At 44.8% G+C, this 22,840-nt stretch overlaps 1 protein-coding gene across 2 annotated transcripts in view; it reads right to left on the bottom strand.

Annotated features, from left to right (window-relative positions):
- The window catches only part of PLEKHG2 (pleckstrin homology and RhoGEF domain containing G2), a 114,639-nt gene that overhangs the window by 61,034 nt on the left and 30,765 nt on the right, over nucleotides 1–22,840 (bottom strand). Inside the window, exons 3-4 of one of the 2 annotated variants that reach the window (XM_056541202.1) lie at nucleotides 3,840–3,914; nucleotides 2,316–2,752 (exon numbers count right to left, since the gene is read on the bottom strand). In XM_056541202.1, coding sequence (XP_056397177.1) covers nucleotides 2,316–2,752; nucleotides 3,840–3,888 — 486 coding nt within the window. In that variant the 5' untranslated portion in view covers nucleotides 3,889–3,914. Of the gene's footprint in view, nucleotides 1–1,603; nucleotides 1,705–2,315; nucleotides 2,753–3,839; nucleotides 3,915–22,840 lie in introns of those variants that run through there. The other variant, XM_056541203.1, reaches the window with a different exon arrangement.

Raw genomic sequence — 22,840 nt, 5'->3', positions numbered from 1 at the left:
TGCCATTTACAAAAAAAATTCCACCACCCATAGCTGCAGGCTATTTCCACGTAACTGGTAGAAGCCGGGTGCACCATCTGCTGATCATGTCTGGCGACTGAAGAATTCTTTCCTTTAACGATACATCAGCAGATAGTTGGGTGCAGGACATCCCAAAATTCCCCATAGGAAAGCACGGCCCCGTTCTCTAGCACAGAAATGCCAGTTATGAAGAATATGATGGCACAGCTGCCTCTGAGCTAAGAATACAACTGCATGGCCGGACAGCTGGGTCCACATCCGTCATTTTAATGTCAAGTTCCCGATGAAAATGTAGAAGTTGCTTTCTCTGACCCACTGTCCACGCTTGTCACTGGATTGTTACTTTGATCAGTGTGGTGTAAATCATTATACCTAAGCCCTAATGAAATCAAACTCCATTATCAAACATTTCACTGCAGTGGTAGCAATATTAATGGCTGCTTACATGTTGACTTAAAGCAGTTGTCCTAAGATTAAATATTATCCCATATTTACAATTGTTCCCCAATTGAAAAGGAACATCAGGGCACTTGCTTGGCTGCCACTCCATTGATGCTCTATGGGACTGCTCTGCACTCGGCAATGTATCTATGGGACCTATAGACATTGCCATGTGCAGAACTCATCTATCCTTGGATGGCCCATTGACAGTGAATAGAGCAGTGGTCATTCATGCACATTGACGCTCCATTTACCTCCATTTTCGTGATCAGTGGGGGTACCTGTCTTTTGATAACCCCTTTAAAAGATACCAATCATGACATGTCATAGTAACATGACATAAGCTTTGATCGGTGGAGACCTGGTGCTGAGATCTCACCAAGTAGTTAAAGGGGTACTCCACTCCTAGACATCTTATCCCCTATCCAAAGGATAGGAGATAAGATGTCTGATCGCGGGGGTCCCACCACTGGGGACCCCCGCAGTATAGCATGCGGCACCCACCTGTTTCTTGTCCGGAAGCGCTGGAGGGTCTGGGTCACGACCACGGGAACGGAAGTCCGTGACATCATGACTCCTTCCCCGTGTGACGTCACGCCCCGTCCCCTCAATGCAAGTCTATGGGAGGGGGCGTGACGGCCGTCACGCCCCCTCCCATAGACTTGCATTGAGGGGACGGGGTGTGACGTCACACGGGGGCGGAGTCATGATGTCACGGACTTCCGTTCCCGTGGTCGTGACCCAGACCCTCCAGCGCTTCTGGACAAGAAACAGGTGGGTGCCACATGCTATACCGCGATCAGACATCTTATCCCCTATCCTTTGGAATGGGGATAAAATGTCTAGGGGTGGAGTACCCCTTTAAAAGGGACACAAGTTATAAAAGTTCTCAGTACAGCGTGGGCCTCCTTAATAATCCAGTGATCGTTGGTGTGGCCTGGCCGATGATTGATTAAGCATTGTGAAAGCTCTGTAAATTATCACTATTGATCGAGATCGGCACGCGTTAACAGGAGCCCATAGGCTTATACAAAATGGCCTACAAGCCATGTGCCAGCAGTTGAAATCTACACCAGGTAGGAGCTGGTATAGATGTCAGACATTATGCACTTCAGCTCCTGGGGTATATTATAGTACTTACATTGGGTTGTGCAATGCCGTGTCCCCTTCCACTAAGCCACGCTCAATTTTTTTCTTTTTTCAAAGTGGAAAAAGCAGTGGAAAAAAAGGGTCACGAATGTTTGCACAAAATGAGGCTTGAGTATGGCAGAAAACTGGCCTACCAGCCGTAATAAATTTCCCCGTTTGTCTCCATAGTAACAGACAGCAAGCTAACCCTGTGTAGTCTGGCCCTGTATTTATATTTCTTTTTATTTGTCCTCTACTTCTGCCTAACCTGCCTTATGTACATTAGCACAAAGTAGGGGACAAATGGAAGACAATACAGGATTATACTAGACAAAATCTGATAGTTGTCTGTTACCATGGAGATGCATAACCTGCAGAGAGCTGTAGAAATAAAACAATAGTTCATTTGTTAAAAGAACCTATTATTAATTGTTCATTTTCGATGTATTGGGGGCAATAAAATAAATATGGACGTGAAAGTGTACATAGACTTTAAACCACATGTGCAGGAGCAATACATGCTTGCCAATGGTCCTGATTTTAATGGGACAATCCCAGAAATAGGGATTGCAAAAGGGACACAAAAGTGTTTGTTGTGTCGGGTGTTCCAGGGGCAGGACTTGAATGTCCCTGTTTTTGGTTATTTAAATGAGGGTAAGTATGGTAATGTACATGTCAACCAGCACAGAAAGCAAACACAAGAAAGAAGCAGAAGACTCTCTCACCTCTACGATGCTCTTCAGATCTCGGACATAGGCCTGCTCGGTTTCCAGAATTTCTAGCACCACTCTGTCCACGTGGGAAAGCTTGGCCTTGGGGTCCTTTGCTTTGCGCAAAATCGGGGACCACGTACAGCCAAGAAAGGCTCTTTCACTGGACAGCACCTTGTGTTCAATTTCCAACTGGGCCACAGGTGTAAGGTCAAGACTGATATCGCTGCCATTTTGTTGAGGATAGGAAGGGCCTCCGTACTGGGAAGATCCAAGGGTCCCGCTACTACCAAATGAGCTGTGGCTATCCTGGAGGGAGGCCGAAGAGGTGGAGGAGCTGAGACTAACTGGACGGTCGCTGTCCGAACACACGGTATTAACGGAGGTACAGCTGCCAGACATCCCGGCTGCTATTCCACTCAGAGAACTGACAGATGAAGGCCTGGGGGCACCTATGAAGGGGGAAAGAAACTTATAAAATGTATTTTACAATTCAAAACAGTAATGGAACATTCATCATAACCTGTCCGGCACTCAGCTGTTTTTACATGATGTATTTACATGGTGAATATGATTATTTTTGGTCAAATCTGCCAATGACCTAATCTATGCACTCTTTGTGGGGCGAAAGGAGAGATGGGTGTGATAACAACCAGCCGCCATTGATAGATTTCTTCCTCTTTAAATATAGGGATATTTTTATCAATCGAGACCAGCGTGGCAGGTAGAATCTGCTGGGAGTCATCCTGATGACTCGTGGTTCAGGCAGCATGAAAATGATAGCAGGTTCCCTTTAAAGAAACTATGTCCATAAACCGTCTACGTTTTTAAGAATGAACAATCTTTGAAAGATAGGCAATACCCAAATGAGTTCAGGTGACTGCCTAGGCATAAGTAAACCCAGCCTAAATCTCGACGCAACTGATGCCGCGACTGATGACAACGTGCATCAGTTGGCATCGGTTGTTTGGCATCCGATGTCCATTGTTTCTGGCACCAGACAGGAGAACGCGGCAAGCTGCATTCCCCAGTCTGTTGCTGTCTGGTGTGTCCAACCATGTGGCATCAAAATTGGGATGCTGGATGACTGGGAACTGTCCCATTCAAATGAATGGGATCAGTTCTGGCATCAGTTTCCCTCCGGTGCACACCGGGGGGAAACTATGCCGGACATCTGATATATGTGAACCCAGCCTAACAACAAGCCTTACCGCCAGAGATAACTAATCCCATACCAGCCTGGCCACCATCTATGGCAGTGGTATAAAACTGTGGCCCTCCGGATGTTGCAAAACTTCAACTCCCAGCATGCCCGGACAGCCAACGGCTGTCCGGGCATGCTGAGAGTTGAAGTTTTGCAACATTCGGAAGGCCACAGTTCGAGACCACTGATCTATGGTCTATCTAGGTTACAGAAGTTCTGGTAGAATATATTGCCGAGTCACCACCAGCAAATCTGTATTTATTTTGCAACGGGGGAGGTACAAAGGAAACTGGTAGAAAAGGCAAGTCTCCTAGTGGTCTCCTTTAAGGACCTACCTTGTTCACCTGGTCGCTTTCTGCTTCCTTTTAGGACTCCTTCCGGCATGTTGAAAAGATGGGGGTCTCCCCGTCCTGTTGTGAAAAGAATGCCGTGTAGTTAATGTAATATTTAGATTATCCTTTATCTATATTATTACATTATATTATTATTATATTATTGTCGTATCTGTAGTATCAAAAATTACGGAAAAGTTATGCCGCTTCTTCTATGTGGTGTCTCCAGTCTTGATCTATTAATCTTTCCTCAGTTCATGTCTATATCCCATGCGTAAAGATAAATTATGTCCTTGACCTACTGAATAACTATCCACTTAGCGGATGAGGAGTTGAGGCTGCTGCCACCGCCTGTGGTCTATTCCTCCAGCCCAACATTATTATTATTACTGGGTTATATTCACCGAATCTGCAATTAACGTCAGTCCGCCATCCCCATGTGTAACTACAAACCATACTGTAATATAATTTGACCTGATATTATTAATGACAGTGAGGATAGCAAATCATATGTGGTGAACCAAAGAACTGGTTTCTAGAAAGGTATTTGTGGTAGGGTCGTTCTCTGTAGATGAAAACAGACTCACCACCACAATATGGTAAGTCTTACAACCCTTTTTCCATTTATCCTGGTAGAGCATAAGATTGTTATTGAGATTGGTCACCTTCTATTTGCCAACCTGGCCCACAGCCTCAGTTCCTTCACCAATAATGTGATCACTAGAGATTTCTGCAATCCCAGAAATCAACTTCGCACCAGGGGGTGTGCGTTTGGTGAAAATGGCTCAAAATGATGATGGAAAAGGAGCATGCTTTGAGGGAAATTATGTGGTTGGCCAATAACCCTTACCCATCAGGGTGAAGGATACAGTAATGGTTAATGTTATCATACCCTTTACCCAGGGGACTATGTTGGGTAAGGGGTATGGACAGTCTCCAGGGTAAAGGATATGTAAATGGTTAACGTTGCCATATCCTTTACCCAGGGGACTGTCCATGTTGGGTAAGGGGTATGGACAGAGCCCAGGGTAAAGGATATGTTAATGGTAAATGTTATGTTAGCCTGTACCCTGGGGACTGTCCATGTTGGGTAAGGGGTATGGACAGCATTACCAGGAAGGGGTACTAAATTGATTTTTTACTAATGCAGATGGGTATCTAAAGGGGGGTGCAAAAGTTTCAGTTGTTCCTGGGCCACTATGTCTGGGATTGTCTAAAGGTGGCCATACACTCAAGATCCCTTATTTGGCCATCAGTTATTCCTCTCACACAAGACACAGCTCATTTTGTAGTCACCCTTCAGGCCATGGGCAGGTTGACCATTGAGGGGGTTGTCCAACTGGTTTTCTAAGGCAATGGACGTCATGGAAGGGGACGGGTTGTGCTTGGGGCGGCCATGGGAAAGAGTAGCTCTGTCTTGACAATGTTCTTCCTGCATCTTCCAGCACTTGAACCAGAACTGATCACCTTTGATGGTGGTTCATCATCGAGACTAAGTTGTCTAATTGGTACAGCCCCTTTAATGGCTATACTTGCGTCCACATACGTCATTCTGAACACTGCATCATAAGCCCATACCCACATAATCTGCGTCCATAAATTGTTGCATGTTTAACATTTCCTGTATTCCAGCTTGATGCCATGGTTTTCATTAAAGAAATCTCTTATAAAAGAAACCAAGTTACATATTTAATGAGACAATTTTGAACAAAGGGAAAATAAAAAACCCAAAACATACCACTTCTGTTACTGGGAACCAGTTCAATGAAAAATGACCGCCCAGCAGTGTGGGTATAGCTTTGCCCTCCTCAAGATGAGGCAGTGCTACTTATTCAAAATGAATATGACTATGTGTAACAGATTATGCGTTTTGGGGAATTCTTCATGCCAGCCCTAATGGTAGAACCATGCCCAAGTTACGTCTCATCTATGGGGGGTGCTGTTGCACTGATGTCTATAAAAAGTCGGTTCAAGTAGTGGTGAGAAAATGGGACTGAAATTAATTCAATCTTGTAACCTGAGGCTCCTGAAACCCAGTGTAAAATTTGCTACAAGACCCTTAACGTCCACTGGCCATTTGTAGTATTGGGGTCTTCTTATTTAGCAGAGAGGCCTTTGGGTTCCCATGGGCACAGTGATCTGGGTGCGACTGCTACATCTACACCGTCTATAGTTCTGTTTTACGCAGCTCTTGGATCTAGCCAATTGAGGGGAACCAAGGTATAGATCAATGTAGAGAGACCTCTCCCCCTCCAACCTTTGGCAAAGCTACAACTGCCATTCTTGCCATATTTATACCCAAAAACACTTCCTACAGCAGTGGTCTCCAAACTGTGGACCTCTAGAGGTAGCAAACCGTCAAGTACCAGCAAGGTCCACATTTTGGAGACCACTGTCCTACAGCAATCCATGGAAAGATCTACGGATGTTAAAAGGTTGTCCCACCACTTAAGGGGTTTTCCCATGGAAGAACAAGATGGCCTGTTTGCCGCTGCCAGTGGTGGTCGAGAAGCCAAAAATAGCAATAAGAGTTATGCAAATTGCATAAGACAGCCGACTTGGCTCTTCTCCACTTCTTGACCATCTTAATGGGAAGACCCCTTATAAGACCACAGAACAGGAGATAAGTGTATGACTGAGGGAGGGTCTGGAGGCTAGTACCCTCGTGATCTTCAAATTGGGGTCCAGAGTCTACTGTTGAAACAAGTGTCCCACACACACAGTGCATAGACAGGGTCACACATAGCGCATCTGCAGCATGCACAGTTTACTCTCAGACATCGGGGCCGCTCTCGACCTAGCTCGGGGGAGAGACCGCAATGTCTGGGAGTAAACTGTGCATGCGCGTGTGACCTGTGCGTCACAGGCACAGCAGGGGGCTCACTTTAGGGACAGTCATCAGCGCATCCGCAGTGTCAAATACGCTGCGGATGCACTACATGTGAACCCTACCCTTACAGGTGATATGCAGGGGTGTAGCTAAAGAGGTAGCAGTTACACTGGGGCCCTGGTGCCTAAGAGGGCCCCAAAGCACATCTGCCCCATTAGAGACCAGTAATATAATTGGCATATAAGGCCCTGTTGCAGATTTTGCATCAGGGCCCAGAAGCTCCAAGCTATGTCTCCGGTGATATGGTCAGTCCTCAGGCTTCACCACTATTATATTACCTGTGAAAGAGTAAGGAAATCCTAAAAACATGACCTGTTAGGGGTACTTGAGGACCACACTTGGGAAACACTGATCTAGAGGAACTGCTGGAGATCCTATGGACATTGAATGGCGCAGTGGTTCTGACGGGAGACTTGTGACCTCATTCTCGAGATTGTGGGGAGGGTCTCAAGAGTTGGACCCTTTACAAACTTCCCCACAGGATATGTGATAAGTCTTAATGGTGGGAAAACCAGCAATCAGTTTGATCTTATAGCCACTGTTTAATTACTCTGCAGCGCCACCATAGGAGGAGAAAAGCTTTGCGCATTGATATCAATGGCTTTTTGTATAATTTATGGGCATGGCGGGTCCTCCATAAAGAAAGGCTCTCTTGGTCGCTTCTCTCCTCTTTGGCTGATAGATCCTGCACTTGGCCTTCACCTGTATTAACTCTCTATTCCCTAATAATGTATTCAGGACTTGGTATCCAGAAACCTCCTCATTTAATATAAAGAGCCATTGATGCTCACAGATCCAAGACAGATTATGTATAGAACAAATCTCGCAGTACTGAGTCCTGGCCAATGTAACAGAAGACACATGAGATTGTGCTCGTTCTCGTTCCAGCTTGGAACATTCCACCATTTTAATTGTTTCCTTCACATGTGATTTTGATATAAGTTGACTCTGATAGAAAAGCTGCATCTGTCTTCATGTTCATTCTGGGTGATATATGAGGTATTTCCACTTACAACCTATATATTCAAGGATTTGGATCCTGTACCAACGTATGCCTTCCATTCCCTGTGCTCTGGAGTCAGCCATGTAATTCTAGGTGGGCAGAACTCTTGTACGTGCCATGGAAGGTCCAGACTGAGCCTTAAAGGGTACTCCGCCCCGACATCTTATTTCCTATCCAAAGGATAGGGAATAATATGTCCAATCGTGGGGGTCCTGCTGCTCGGGACCCCCCTCGATATCGGCTGCGGCACCCCAGACATCAGGTGCACAGAGTGAACTTCACTCTGGGCAGAGATTCGGGACATCACAGTCACCCCCGAACGTGACGTCACGAGCCTCCGGCACTGCACCCAACGCTATAAACGAATGCCGGGTGCAGCAGGGAGATCGTGGGGGTCCCCAGCGGCGGGACCCCTGTGATCAGACATCTTATCCCCTATCATTTGGATGTCTGGGGGCGGAGTAACCCTTTAAGAATGATACAATCAAGTTCTTTGTACCTGGCATTATGAAATTTTATTTTCATGGAGCCAGAAGAATCATAGTCATGGATGTGTTACAAAGCCATAACATGGCACCATAGTCTACCATGGGAACATATTGTTCCTCCAGTGTTTCCTAAAGAGACACATACATGTTTTTTCTCTTTGATTCCATAGAGAATATGATCTCCACTAAGGCACTATATGGCAGCACACAGACCCCAAGAGTGTGCCATATAGTGACACATGGACCTGACAACACACCATAAAGCAGTACAAGGACCTAATGACTATATGCAAACCTGACAGCACATCATATGACAGTATGTTGACCTGAGAAAACACTATATGGCAGTACACAGACTTGCCAGTACACTTCTAGGCAGTACATAGACCTAAAAGCATGCCATATAGCAAGCAGTTCAAGGACCTACTGGAACATCATAAGACCATATGCAAATCTGACAGCATATGGCAGTATGTGGACCTAAGAGAATACCACATGGCAGTATGGGACCTGATAGCACACTATATGGCAGTACACAGACTTGGTAGCACATTATATGGCAGTAAGTGGACCTGAGAGCACACCACATAGCAGTACAAGGACCTACTGCATGCACTAAATAGCAGTATGTGGACCTAAGAGAACACCATATGGCAGTATGGGGACCTGACAGCACAAAATATGGCAGTACACATACTTGGCAGCACACTACATGGCAGTACCTGGACCTGGCAGGACACCATATGGTAGTACACAGATTTGGCAGCACACCATATGACAGTATGCAGACCTGACAGCAAACCATATGGCAGCACACAGAACTAATAGTACACCACATGGCAGTACACAGAACTGACAGCATAGCATATGGCAGTACACAGATTTGACAGCAAATTACATGGCAAAAAGTGGATGTAAAAGCAGCTAGGGACAAAGTATGCCTTTGGGTCCGCACTCACCACAGTGTCCGAACAAGGAATTAGTCATCTCAGGAGCAGTGTTCTCTTTCTCAAGTCCATCTGAGGAAGAGGGTAGCATTACCCTCAAAACGCGTCGTCCGGGTGTGTATGTTTCCTAATAAATTCTATGAACTAATAGAACACTGCTCCTGAGACGACTAATTCCTCGATCGGACACCATCGTGAGTGCTGACCCGAAGGCATACTTTTTTCGTTGCCGCGTTGTCTTAATCCTCATATTCCGGCACATTATACAGGGAGCTCAGATTATGGTATTCTTCCTGTTGCTCCCGCGGCATCTACAGAACGTGCACAGAACAGTCATTGTCTGCTTTATACTGTACCTGCAGTGTTGCCCCAGTGGGTTGTAATTGTGATTTATGTTTTTTGAATGATGTTCGGTGTTTGTGGCATTAGACTGTGTCTGGGCATAAGCCATATGCATGTCTATAAGGAAAACTTTATTTCCTCAAAGTTTAGCTCCGGAAAAAAAAAAAAACTTTTACAAACTGCTAAAATTTTATAACCATTATACTTGCCAAGCATTGAAAATGTCTCTACCATTGAACGCCATGTGTAACTTATATCCCCCAGTTTTTCTCTTTACATCCAGTATATATATCCTCTCTTAATATATATGTATATATATATATATATATATATATATATATATAATATCTGATATCATGTTTCTGGGCCATGGCGGGTCAAGCACAACAGAGAAATAGAGAAATAATTGGGGCAGGACAAAAGGGGAAAATAGCCTATGGCCTACACCAGTGGTCCCCAAACTGTGGACCTCCAGGTAGGGGCTGTAGTTTTCCAATATCTGAAGGACCACAGTTTGGAGACTAGTGGTCTAGAAGACTCGGAACCTGGTATGTACAGTATATAAGGTGACGGGATACGAGGATGGAATATGAGGTTGGCATATGAGGTCAGGATATAAGGATGAGATAAGAGGACGAGATATGAGGACAAGATATGAGATCAGTATATAAGGATGAGATAAGAGGACGAGATATGAGGACAAGATATGAGGTCAGGATATAAGGATGAGATAGGAGGTCGGGATATGAGGACAGAATATTAGAACAAGATATGTGGACGGGATATGAGGTTGGGGTATGGGGACAGGATATGAGGATGAGAGATGAGGTTGAGATATGAGGTTGGGATATGAGGACAAGATATGAGGTTGAGATATGAGGTAGAGATTTGAGGATGAGATAGAGGTTGGGATATAAGGACTGGATATTAGGACGGAATATGAGAACAAGATATGAGGATGGGATATGAGGTTGGGGTATGGTGATAGAATATGAGGTCGGGGTATTAAGACGAGATATGTGGTTGGGTTACAAGGACAAAATATAAGGTTGGGATATGAGGATGGGATATGAGAACAAGATGTGAGGATGAAATATGAGGATGAGATATGAGGATGGGATATGAGGACGAGATAGAGGTTGGCATATAAGGACTGGATATGAGGATGGGATATGAGGACGGGATATGAGAACAAGATATGAGGTCGGAGTAAGGTAACAAGATATGAGGATGAGATATGAGGTTGGGATATGAGGATGGGATATGAGGTCAGGATATACGGCCGAAATATAAGGTTGGGATATAAGGATGGGATATGAGAACTATATATGAGGACAGGATATATGGACAGGATATGAGGACAGGGTATGAGGACGAGATCATTATTTTTGGCTGAGCTTGTATGATATACAGTGGAAAGATATAATAGAGTGGGCGCTTCTATAAAGCTTTCATGCCCCTTCTCTGCCCTCTATTCAGTACTAGTTTATAGTATAATAAATTGTGTGTCATCTTGCCCGGCTCCACTTGCTCCTGAGAAGGGAGCTTAACATGGGGGATGTCCGTCCTACAAAGAACATCTGTTATTTAAAGTTGCCAGGGCGGTCATCCACATAAGCCCACTTCCATGCCCTGAAGGCAGATTCTGAAACTATGACTCTAGAACAGTGATTTCCAAACTGTGGCCCTCCAGATGTTACAAAGCTACAATCCTCATCATGCCTGGACAGCCAACAGCTGTTTGGACATGCTGGGAGTTGTAGTTTTGCAACGTCTGGAGGCCCACAGTTTGGGGACCAGTGGCCTAAACCATTAAGGCAGTGTTTCCCAACCAGTGAGCCTTCAGCTGTTGCAAAACTACAACTCCCAGCATGCCCGGACAGCCTTTGGCTCTCCGGGCATGCTGGCAGTTGTAGTTTTGAAACATCTGGAGGCACCCTGGTTGGGAAACACTGCATTAAGGATTAGCAAAGAAACGTAAGCCAATTAGGAGAAAAGGAATATTCATACGGCTTTCTGTGTCACAAGCCTCCAGCCTCCTTAAAGTGGTACTCCGGTGGAAAACATTTTTTTTTAAATCAATTGGTGCCAGAAAGTTAAACCAATTTGTAAATTACTTCTATTAAAAAATCTTTACCCTTCCAGTACTTCTTAACAGCTGTATGCTTTTTTAATTTCTTTTTTGTCTTCTCCACAGTGCTCTCTGCTGACACCTGATGCCCGTATCAGGAACTGTCCAGAGCAGGAACAAATCCCCATAGCAAACCTATGCTGCTCTGGACAATTCCGGACACGGACAGAGGTGTCAGCAGAGGGCACTGTGGACAAGACAAAAAAGAAATTAAAAAATAATAACATTTCCTCTGCAGCATACAGCTGCTAATAAGTACTGAAAGGATTAAGATTTTTAAATAGAAGTAATTTACAAATCTGTTTAACTTTCTGGCCTCCAGTTCATTTAGAAAAAAAAAAAGTTTTCCACCGGAGTACCCCTTTAATCTATCCTTCAGGCTCCCTTGGCGGTGTACATGCTCCAAATGTTGGTAATTTTTTTTTACATTAAAGGGTACCTCTCATCAAATAAACTTTTGATATATTTTAGATTAATGGATGTTGAATAACTTTCCAATAGCATGTTAATGAAAAATATGCTTCTTTCTATTGTATTTTTCCCGATCAGTCCTGTCAGCAAGCATTTCTGACTCATGCTGGAGTCCTAAACACTCAGAGCTGCCAGCCTGCGTTGTTCACAGCCAAACAGGCTGTGAACAAAGCAGGCTGGCAGCTCTGAGTGTTCTCCTTTGTGAACAAAGCAGACTGGCAGCTCGTAGTATTTAGGACTCCAGCATGAGTCTGAAATGCTTGCTGCCAGGACTGGTAGGGAGACCCCTAGTGGTCATTTCTTCAAAGTGGAAAATTAAATAGAAAGAAGCATATTTTTTAATAACATTCAATTGTAAAGTTATTCTGCATACATTAATCTAGAATATATCAAAAGTTTTTTTGATGAGAGGTACCCTTTAATAGCAATTTTGCTTGAAAAAAAGAGGGATATTTGGGCATCTGTGCTGCTGGCATGGCTTAAAGGGGTACTCCCGTGGAAAACTTTTTTTTTTTAAATCAACTGGTGCCAGAAAGTTAAACAGATTTGTAAATCACTTCTATTAAAAAATCTTAATCCTTCCAGTACTTTATTCCAGTACAGTAGTTTTGATAAATCCCCCCTCGGTTAGTGCTCTTTATAGTTATTCTATATGGGCATTGGGGGAGATTCGTCAAGACCTGTCCACAGTAAGAGTTGCTGAGTTGTCCATAGCAACCAATCAGATTGCTTCTTTCACTTTTGAAAAGGACTGTAAAAAATGGAAGAGGCAATCTGATTGGTTGCTATGGGCAACTCAGCAACTTTTCCTTTTGCACAGGTTTTGATAAATCTCCCCCATTATGTAGCAGTTCTAGTTGACAATGTATGGTAATATTATTTACCCGCTATATGGCAGTATTCTGTTTGGTAGTGTGGTATAGCGGGGGTGCAATGCAGGGCAGATGTTATTAACCCCTTCTTGTCGTGACGCCAGGGCACGGTTTACCCTTAACCACCCAAAGGTAATACCGCTGGATCCTGGGCTAGGCACGGGGGCAATGAAGACTCCGACACCAAGTTACAGACAATGTTAGCTTTACTGAGGGCAGAGAGATGAGTCATCGGAGCCTCAAGTCAAGTCTGAAGCCACAAGTCTACAAGTCTACAAGTAAGATAAAGTCACAGCTTAGTCTGTCTCCAGTCAAGTCAAGTCACTGTCATCTATCGTCAAGTCAAGTCTACAGCCACAAGCTACAAGTCTACAAGTAAGATACAGTCACAGCTTAGTCTGTCTCCAGTCATGTCAGTCACTGTCATCTATTGTCAAGTCAACGTGGCCTACACTAAATTGTCCAAAACCACTGCAAGTCCCAGCAAACCCTTAAGATCTCTGAAGTCACTGGTCACCTCCGTGGGCCTGGCTGAACTGTATAGACTTTACCATCTGTCACTCAGTAAAGCTACTGTTGTCCGTAACTTGGCGTCGGAGTCATTATTGCCCCAGCCCAGGATCCAGCGGTATACCTTCGGGTGGTAAACCATGCCCTGGCGTCATAAATACAAGGGGTTATTGCCATCTGCCCCTAGAGTAATTCCATCTGCCCTACATCTCACACCCTCTACCACATGGATACGTATAAATGCAAACAGTAACTTTCCTGGAGTTAATGGTGGTTGCAAAACTTATAAAATTGCCATTTTATTTCTTAGCCAAGTGTCCAGTAGGTGGAGCCGAGCTGCTTAAGTGCCACAGTTGGGTACAACTAATTGCTCACTCTCACCTGCCAGTCCCTAATTGACTCATGTAGAAAGCCCTGTATATTAATCAAAAAGGAGGTGAGGACAAACAAGGAGGTGGGACAGAATGTGGCACTAGAACAGGTCGGATTCCATCCCCTTAACACTCAAACTAAAAAGGTGATTTTAAAAGTTCGGCAACCACCATCAGCTCCAGGAAAGGCACAGTTTCCTTTTACAACACAACAGCTATACAACAGTGTCTGCAGCTCTTGCAGTTGACAGATTCCCATTACAGGTGGCATTAAAGGGGTATTCCAGCCCCTAACTAGGTATTCTCTACCCCGATTGGGTATCTCTGGCTCTCCCATAGTCAATGCATGGAGTGCGTGCTGACCCCCTATAGGAAGAGTGAGGGACTTGTTCTGGAGATCTGGTCCCAAACTTAAAACTCCTTGCATAAGACACTTATCCCCTATCCTGTGGATCGAGGAAAGGTTTTTAGGGGCTGGAGTACCTCTTTAATACAATAGAAGTAAAACAGTACAACTAGGCCATAGTTTTTGTGTCCATAGATGCCTTCAGACTGGCATGAGGGGTAGGTGTTTTTGGTGAATAACTATATGCTCACATAGCCATGATACCTCTGTACTCACGTAATAATAATAATAATAATAATGAAAAAAAAAAAGTTGGGGTATCAACTTTTTGGGTATAAACAGTTAATTCCCTACTGTACGTCACAGCATAGAACCCTACAGTGTTGATGTGAGTCGTGTGCTAGCCATCCAGATAAACCAGGCGGGGAGAGGGTTAACCATCTGGAGGGGGTTCAGTAGGGGAAGGAGGGTTTGGATGTTGGTGTGGGGAGGAGGGGGGCTGTGTACAGGAATGCTGGAGTCATCTCACAATGTCCCCGCAGCTGGAGCAGAGGAGACAACAGCAGCAAGAAGATCCTTACAAGAGAAAAGAGGCTGCAAGCTTCTCTGAGGGCTCCGACCATTATCCTTACATCTTCTTATTGTGTTATTATTATATAATAAATAATAATACTGATATCACCAATGTGTAATATAATGTTACTACTATATAATGCTAAACTGTAATAATAAATAATAATACTGATATCACCAATGTGTAATATAATGTTATAATAGAACTACTATATAATGCTAAACTGTAATAATAAATAATACTGCTATCACCTTATAATGTGTTATTCTGATATCATTATATAATACTGTTGTCACCCTGTTATATCTCATACATATACCGCCATATAGAAGGATATGATATAATAAATAATACTGCTATCATCTCATAATGTGTTATTCTGATATCACTATACTGTATAATACTGTTGTCACCCTGTTATATCTTATACTTATACCGCCATATAGAAGGATATAATAAATAATACTGCTATCACCTTATAATGTGTTATTCTGATATCATTATATAATACTGTTGTCACCCTGTTATATCTCATACATATACCGCCATATAGAAGGATATGATATAATAAATAATACTGCTATCATCTCATAATGTGTTATTCTGATATCACTATACTGTATAATACTGTTGTCACCCTGTTATATCTTATACTTATACCGCCATATAGAAGGATATAATAAATAATACTGCTATCACCTTATAATGTGTTATTCTGATATCATTATATAATACTGTTGTCACCCTGTTATATCTCATACATATACCGCCATATAGAAGGATATGATATAATAAATAATACTGCTATCACCTTATAATGTGTTATTCTGATATCACTATACTGTATAATACTGTTGTCACTCTGTTATATCTTATACTTATACCGCCATATAGAAGGATACGATATAATAAATAATACTGCTATCACCTTATAATGTGTTATTCTGATATCATTATATAATATTGTTATCCCTCTGTAATATCCTATACCAGGGGTCGGCAACCCGCGGCTCTTTTACACCTTTGCCGCGGCTCCGTCACCCTCATTCCGGGACAATGCAGTGCCCCGGAATGATCTGAACCCGTGAGCCGCCGTTACGGCATCATCAGTTTTACTTACCTGCCCTGGTGCCATCGGAGCGGAGTCTCTTCTTCCGGGGCCGCGCGGATCCTCACTGTCATGTGACAATGTAACGTCACATGACAGTGACGTCGCCGGCCTGCGCCTCAGTCGAGGAGCGCCGCCGGGAGAGGAAGAAGCCACGCGAGGAGCTGGTGAGTATGTAAAGTACATTACTCACTTGACAGCGGGGCGTTAACCCCTCACCCCGCGGCAGCGTTAAGGCTGCCGGGGGCTGAGTGGTTAACGCTACTGCTGCCATGGGGTGAGGGGTTAGGTTACCCCTCACACCATGGCAGCGGTAGCGTTAACCCCTCACCCCGTGGCAGCATTAACCCCCCTCTCCCCAGTGCATTAACCCCCCTCTCCCCAGCCCACCCCAGGCCTGGGCCCAAAAAAAAAGCCCACCCCAGGCCGGGGCCCCAAAAAAAGCCCACCCCAGGCCTGGGCCCCAAAAAAAGCCCACCCCAGGCCTGGGCCCAAAAATAAAGCCCACCCCAGGCCTGGGCCCAAAAATAAAGCCCAACCCAGGCCTGGGCCCCAAAAAAAAGCCCACCCCAGGGCTGGGCCCAAAAAAAGCTCACCCAGGCCTGGGCCCAAAAAAAGCCCACCCCAAAAATATATTTTACATTGTTAAGTGAAAGTCCTTTTTTTCTTCAGATTGACAGCTGACTGCACGATCCTGTATATATAGCATTAAGCTAAGAAACAATATATGCAGTGTTATATTTGTTTTAAATGTCGCAAACAGTTTTTTTTTGTTCGAAAACGGGTCCAAGTGGCTCTTTTTGTCTTAAAGGTTGCAGACCCCTGTCCTATACTGATACCACCATATGCTGAGAGAGAGAGAGATTCTAAAAAAGTTTTTTCCTGGATAACCCCTTTAACAAGGTTTTCATTGCTCCATTAACTTCTATCTCTGTAACGTTCTCATCCCATCAATCTGTTATGGTCTTTTATGGGGCAAAACAAACGCCCTTTGAAGACTATGAAATCTGCTTTTAGACATCGGTTTTCCCCCCCCCCCCCCCCTGTGTAACGTAAAAGGCCGGAGAAGCAGACAAGTAGCAAAATGAATGGTTGTATTTAGTATAATAATAAATGATTGGATGTGGATATCAAAGAACGGCATTCTACAGGGTGACGAGGCGTGAGAAAGAATGCAGGACTGAGGCCCACCACACCCCGAGGACCACTCAGGCCCAACAGTGGTTCTAAAGGACTACGGAGGAGTGAGGATCCATTAGCCACATGTAACCATACATTCAAAGACGTCACAACATGACTGAAGAAGGGACCTTGGTCCACGTTGGTCATCTTGGTAACTTTATACAATAGTCCCTCAAGTTACAATATTAATCGGTTCCAGGACGACCATTGTATGTTGAAACCATTGTATGTTGAGACCATAACTCTATGGAAACCTGGTAATTGGTTCCAAAGCCACCAAAATTGTCATCCAAAAATAGGAAAAAGTGAGAATTAAAGAAAGATAATTAATATAGATAAAGCAAATCCTTACATATAAAAGTAATAAAGATCTGCTGGGAGCTGTAAATCACTGTCTATGTCTGTGTTTTCCAAGCAGGGAGCCACCAGCTGTTGCAAAACTACAACTCCCAGCATGCCCGGACAGCCAAAGGCTGTCCGGGCATGCTGGGAGTTGTAGTTTTGCAACAGTTGGGGGCACCCTGCTTGGGAAACACTGGTCTTTGTAGAGGACAGGAGCTTCTTCGGGGTCCTAAAAAAGTAGTTGTAGTTTTGCAACAGCTGGGGGCACCCTGCTTGGGAAACACTGGTCTATGTAGAGGACAGGAGCTTCTTCGGGGTCCTAAAAAAGTAGTTGTAGTTTTGCAACAGCTGGGGGCACCCTGCTTGGGAAACACTGGTCTATGTAGAGGACAGGAGCTTCTTCGGGGGTCCTAAAAAAGTAGTTGTAGTTTTGCAACAGCTGGGGGCACCCTGCTTGGGAAACACTGGTCTTTGTAGAGGACAGGAGCTTCTTCGGGGTCCTAAAAAAGTAGTTGTAGTTTTGCAACAGCTGGGGGCACCCTGCTTGGGAAACACTGGTCTATGTAGAGGACAGGAGCTTCTTCGGGGTCCTAAAAAAAGTAACATGGAGTCTCTCTCACCTGGTGTCCAAAGGAGCAGGTAACCCTGGTACAGGTAAAGTGTACAGAACATACAATACCTCCCTGTACTGTAGGGGGCGCTACCAGACATCAGTCAGTGCATACGCTTCAGTAATACAGGGGTTTTACCAGTAAATTGCCCATTCTGATTGGTCAGTTATCTCAGCTATTGACAAGTTTCACAGATCTGGACTGTCTTTGTCCAGATTGTCATTGTATGTTGAGTCTGGTTTCAACTTACAATGGTCCAGAAAAGACCATTGTATGTTGAAACTATTGTATGTTGAGGCCATTGTAAGTTGAGGGATCACTGTAGATACCTCCTGACCTCTTCTACAGCTACCGGTTGGGGTTGTAGAGTTAAAGAAAGGTTAAACTTTCCTGGGAAAAGTAGGAGGATTGAAATAATTCCGCCATGGTTCAGTAAGACAAGTAATTTGTGTTCCTTCTCCCCCCGACATCTGGTCATTAGCGGGGCCTACCAGGCAGATCTTTTCGGAGTTCTTCTCATGTGTTTTCTGTAAACATTCTCCTAATCTCCCTCTTCCTCGCTTCCTGCTTCCTCGCTTCTCTTCTCCTTACACCCTCGTCTTTGTCAGATTATTATAATGTACGTATGGGATATTAGCATTTCCTAAATAACATCACCAAGGGACAACTGACTAGAATGTTGGAAAATCTACTTTTCTGGAAGGTGGTTGCGTTATCAGAAATTTGAATAAATGGATGATGGGTAAAAAAAAAGAGTGACTATATAGTCCAAACTTCACCGATCAGCCCTCATTCGGTTAAAGGGGTACTCTGCCCCTGGACATCTTATTCCCTTTCCAAAGCATAGGGGATAAGATGTCTGATCGCGAGGGTCCTGCCCGTTCGTTCAGAACGTCGGGTGCATCACAGTCACGCCCTGCTCGTGACGTCACGGCCAGGCCCCCTCAATGCAAGTCTATGGGAGGGGGCATGATACTCCCACACCAACAAAGTCTGGCACCGCTATAAAAGTCAGAGAAATCCCAAAGCTCAAAGCATGTGCAACTTTCCGTAATAACGACACGTTTCGCGCACTACGGCGCTTCGTCTGGCCCGTACGGGCCAGACGAAGCGCCGCAGCGCGTGAAACGTGTTGCCGCCCCCGTGAATGCCCCCAGCCTCACCTGTTCCGACTCCAGCTCTCTGTGTACCTGTCCAATGATTTATGTATTTTAAAGGGGTACTCCGGTGCTTAGACATCTTATCCCCTATCCAAAGGATAGGGAATAAGATGCCTGATCGCGGGGGTCCCGCCGCTGGGGCCCCCCTTGATCTTGCACGCGCCCCCCCCCCCCCCCCCCCCGTTAAAATCAGTCCCCGGAGCGTGTTTACTCCGGGTCTGATTACTGTCGATCACAGGGCCGGAGCATTGTGATGTCACTGCTCCGCCCCTGTGTGACGTCACGCTCCGCTCCTTCAATGCAAACCTATGGGAGGGGGCGTGACAGCTGTCCCATAGACTTGCATTGAGGGGCGAGGCGTTATGTCACACGGGGGCGGAGTTGTGACATCACAGTCTCACGTCACCGTGGTCGGGAGGCAAAACCTCCAGCGTTTCCGGAAGCCACAACAGGTGGGTCCTGCAGCCGAGATCCCGGGGGTCCCCAGCGGCGGTAACCCCGCGATCTGACATCTTATCCCCTATCCTTTGGATAGGGGATAAGATGTCTAGGGGCGGAGTACCCCTTTAACTGCGAATAAAACCTGACATTTTTTACACAGTCCACGGTGAGTGCTTCATCACTGCTTTCTTACGTGAAAATGGCTCCTATAAAGGTTTGATGGAATTCTGATCTCCGCCATGGGGCCCTCTCCTCTGGTATTCATCAGCATGCCAGCACTCTATCGTATTCCAAATATATTTGTGATTTCGTGTTTTTACTCATCGCCGTCATTGTTTTTTTGCATATTAAAGCAGTACAGTTGTGTTTTTCTACGATTCGTCTTCAGAGAATTATAAGAAATGAAACAGATGAAAGAGGAGGCAGCTCTACACAAAGGTCGAATACGACAATGAATAATACTATTGTGGTGGTCATAAACGCTGTAAATAAACAATAGTACCGATACTGTGGGAGTAACGTGTACATCTGCCGCACAAGACATCACCGTACAAACCAACATGCACAGAGAGGCATCCCTGACATTTATAGTACAATGAGCTCTTTGTGGAGGGAAGATACCGAAGAAGAGTCACTAATAGTAAACAAGGGTGGGCTGAGTCACCCCTGACCAGGTCCGATCCGAAGAATTTGGGTCAGAAGAGTGATTTAAAGGGGTTATCCAGGAAAAAACTTTTTTTTATATATCAACTGGCTCCGGAAAGTTAAACAGATTTGTAAATTTCTTCTATTAAAAAATCTTAATCCTTTCAGTACTTATGAGCTTCTGAAGTTAAGGTTGTTCTTTTCTGTCTGAGTGCTCTCTGATGACACGTGTCTCGGGAAAACGCCCAGTTTAGAAGCAAATCCCCATAGCAAACCTCTTCTAAACTGGGCGGTTCCCGAGACAGGTGTCATCAGAGAGCACTTAGACAGAAAAGAACAACCTTAACTTCAGAAGCTCATAAGTACTGAAAGGATTAAGATTTTTTAATAGAAGTAATTCACAAATCTGTTTAACTTTCTGGAGCCAGTTGATATATGGAAAAAACGTTTTTTCCTGGAATACCCCTTTAACCTGTTAGGGTCCATCCATGCACACAGCAAAGCCGCAAGCAAGAATCTTGTGTGGTAGCTTACAGAGTCTCTATGGTTCCTCTATGCACTTGTAGACACTTTCAAATTGGGGGACATTGATCAAGACCCGTGTAGAGGAAAAGTTAACCAGTTGCCCATAGCAACAAGTTGTGGTGGACCACGGGTGTATGACGGGACCACGGGTGTAGCTGTGTAGGCGGTGGAGCCAGATGGTATTAACCCCTGGGGCAAGATGTTATTAACCCCTAGTGTTCGTGACGCCAGAGTGGTTTTCGGGTACCGGAACCACACGAACGGTATCTCCGCTATTCCAATGGCTAGTTAAGGAAAGAAGAGTCCACAACCAGTTATCGTTTAACGGAGGCTTTACTGAGTTCAAGACAGATGGAATTATCTTCACAGCTAGGCCAGATTCACAGAGAGGTGGCCAGGAACTCAGAAGGACCTTGCAGCTTACTGGGACCAATTATACTTGTAATAGACTTGAGATAATTATCTTGAGGCTTTACTATAGGCTGGACTTTACTATTTGTAGTGACAGCAGACATAGACTTTTGACTTACTGGAATGACTGTAGCTTTGTGGTCTTCCAGATGCTGATCACTGGTACTGAGATCTCTGGTGTTTGCTGTTCCTCAGCAGGGAGCATAAGAGTGAATTGTAATGGCCACCCCTTTTTATAGTGGGGGGCTGGACTAAAGCCCATTGGTCAAGCTGCGGGTCAGACTGTTGCGACCCAATTACCTCCTAGCAGGCTATAACTCCCCCTCCCCCTTACTACAATAAATAATTCAATAATAACTGACACAACAACAATTTAACTTTTCCGTGGGTGGGGATCGGCCACAGCTTTATTTATAAAATTACTTATATAAATAACAATTTAACTGTAACAAAGACACCGATTGGCTTCTTACCAACCCGAGAGGTGCTGCCACACCGTCCTGTGTGGAGGTCTACCCCGGGTTGACCCCGCTTTCACCGTCTTCTTACCGCCAAGCTGTGACTTACAATAAACAGAGATACAAAAAGGGAGGAAAGGAGGGCAAAACTCCGGGTCCTGGGAGATTGAGGGAGACACCCCAGCTATAAATACCCAGGGGAGGGCCCCTGAAAGCCCGGGAAACTATTAAATCCCTGATTGATGCATTCCTTCCCCCCACCCATGGGACATACCACTATAGTTACCGACAAGTTTTACAGGCGGGGGAGGGGGCTAAAAACCTTGCCTGTTTTCTTTCTTAACCCCTTAACTGCTCACCAGTCAGGGGGCAAGCTAGTTATGCACAGCTTGCCCCTCCATAGGTTAAGCTGGTGCTCTCTGGGTAACATCATGTGACAACATAACATAACGTGACAATCTCACAGGTCCTTTAGACAACTCGCAGGTCCTTTAGACTATCTATACATTAGGACACTGACTACAAATAAGGTAGGACAAATAACATCATAGAAACAGCAGGGGAGCCCCCAGGTCACGGAGGGACTCAACCTGACAGGGCCTAACTGCAGTGCAGGACCATGTCCTGTACTGGGACATCACACAATCAGATCGCTTCTTTCATTTTTCACAGGACCTTTTCAAAATGAAAGAAGCGATCTGATTGGTTGCTATGGTCAACTGGTCATCTTTTCCTTTACACAGGTTTTGATGAATCAGCTCTATGGTACCTCTGTGAGATTCTGTGCTGTCCCCCATAACTAAATCTTTATAAGCAAATAATTGTGGGTCCTAAATATCAGGAACCCTTACAAGCAAACTCCTATGTCAACCACTGTACGGGTGCTACACATCTTTACCTGTTCCAGTCAGGGCCGGCTCTGCCTATAAGCAAAATAGACAGCCCCCTAGAGCCCACTCTTAATGGGGGCGCCGCTCTACCCGCAGCAGTAAAGTTAGTCATTATCCAAAGCAGCCGCCCATCCAGTTAAACTCGGCCACCTCAGTAGTAAGGTGATTATATAAGGAGGAGGTTTGCTACAGTGTGTCACCCCAGTATTAAGGTGGGGCATGTCAAAGGGCGGAGCCAATGGGCGGGGTCAAGGGGTGGGAAAATTAGCTTTCGCCTTGAGTGGCA

The sequence above is a fragment of the Hyla sarda genome, chromosome 9 (genome assembly GCF_029499605.1).
Source record: "Hyla sarda isolate aHylSar1 chromosome 9, aHylSar1.hap1, whole genome shotgun sequence".
NCBI classification, from domain to species: Eukaryota; Metazoa; Chordata; class Amphibia; order Anura; family Hylidae; genus Hyla; species Hyla sarda.
The sequence above is the reverse complement of the archived record's forward strand: the minus strand, read 5'-3'. Positions and strand labels throughout refer to the sequence as shown.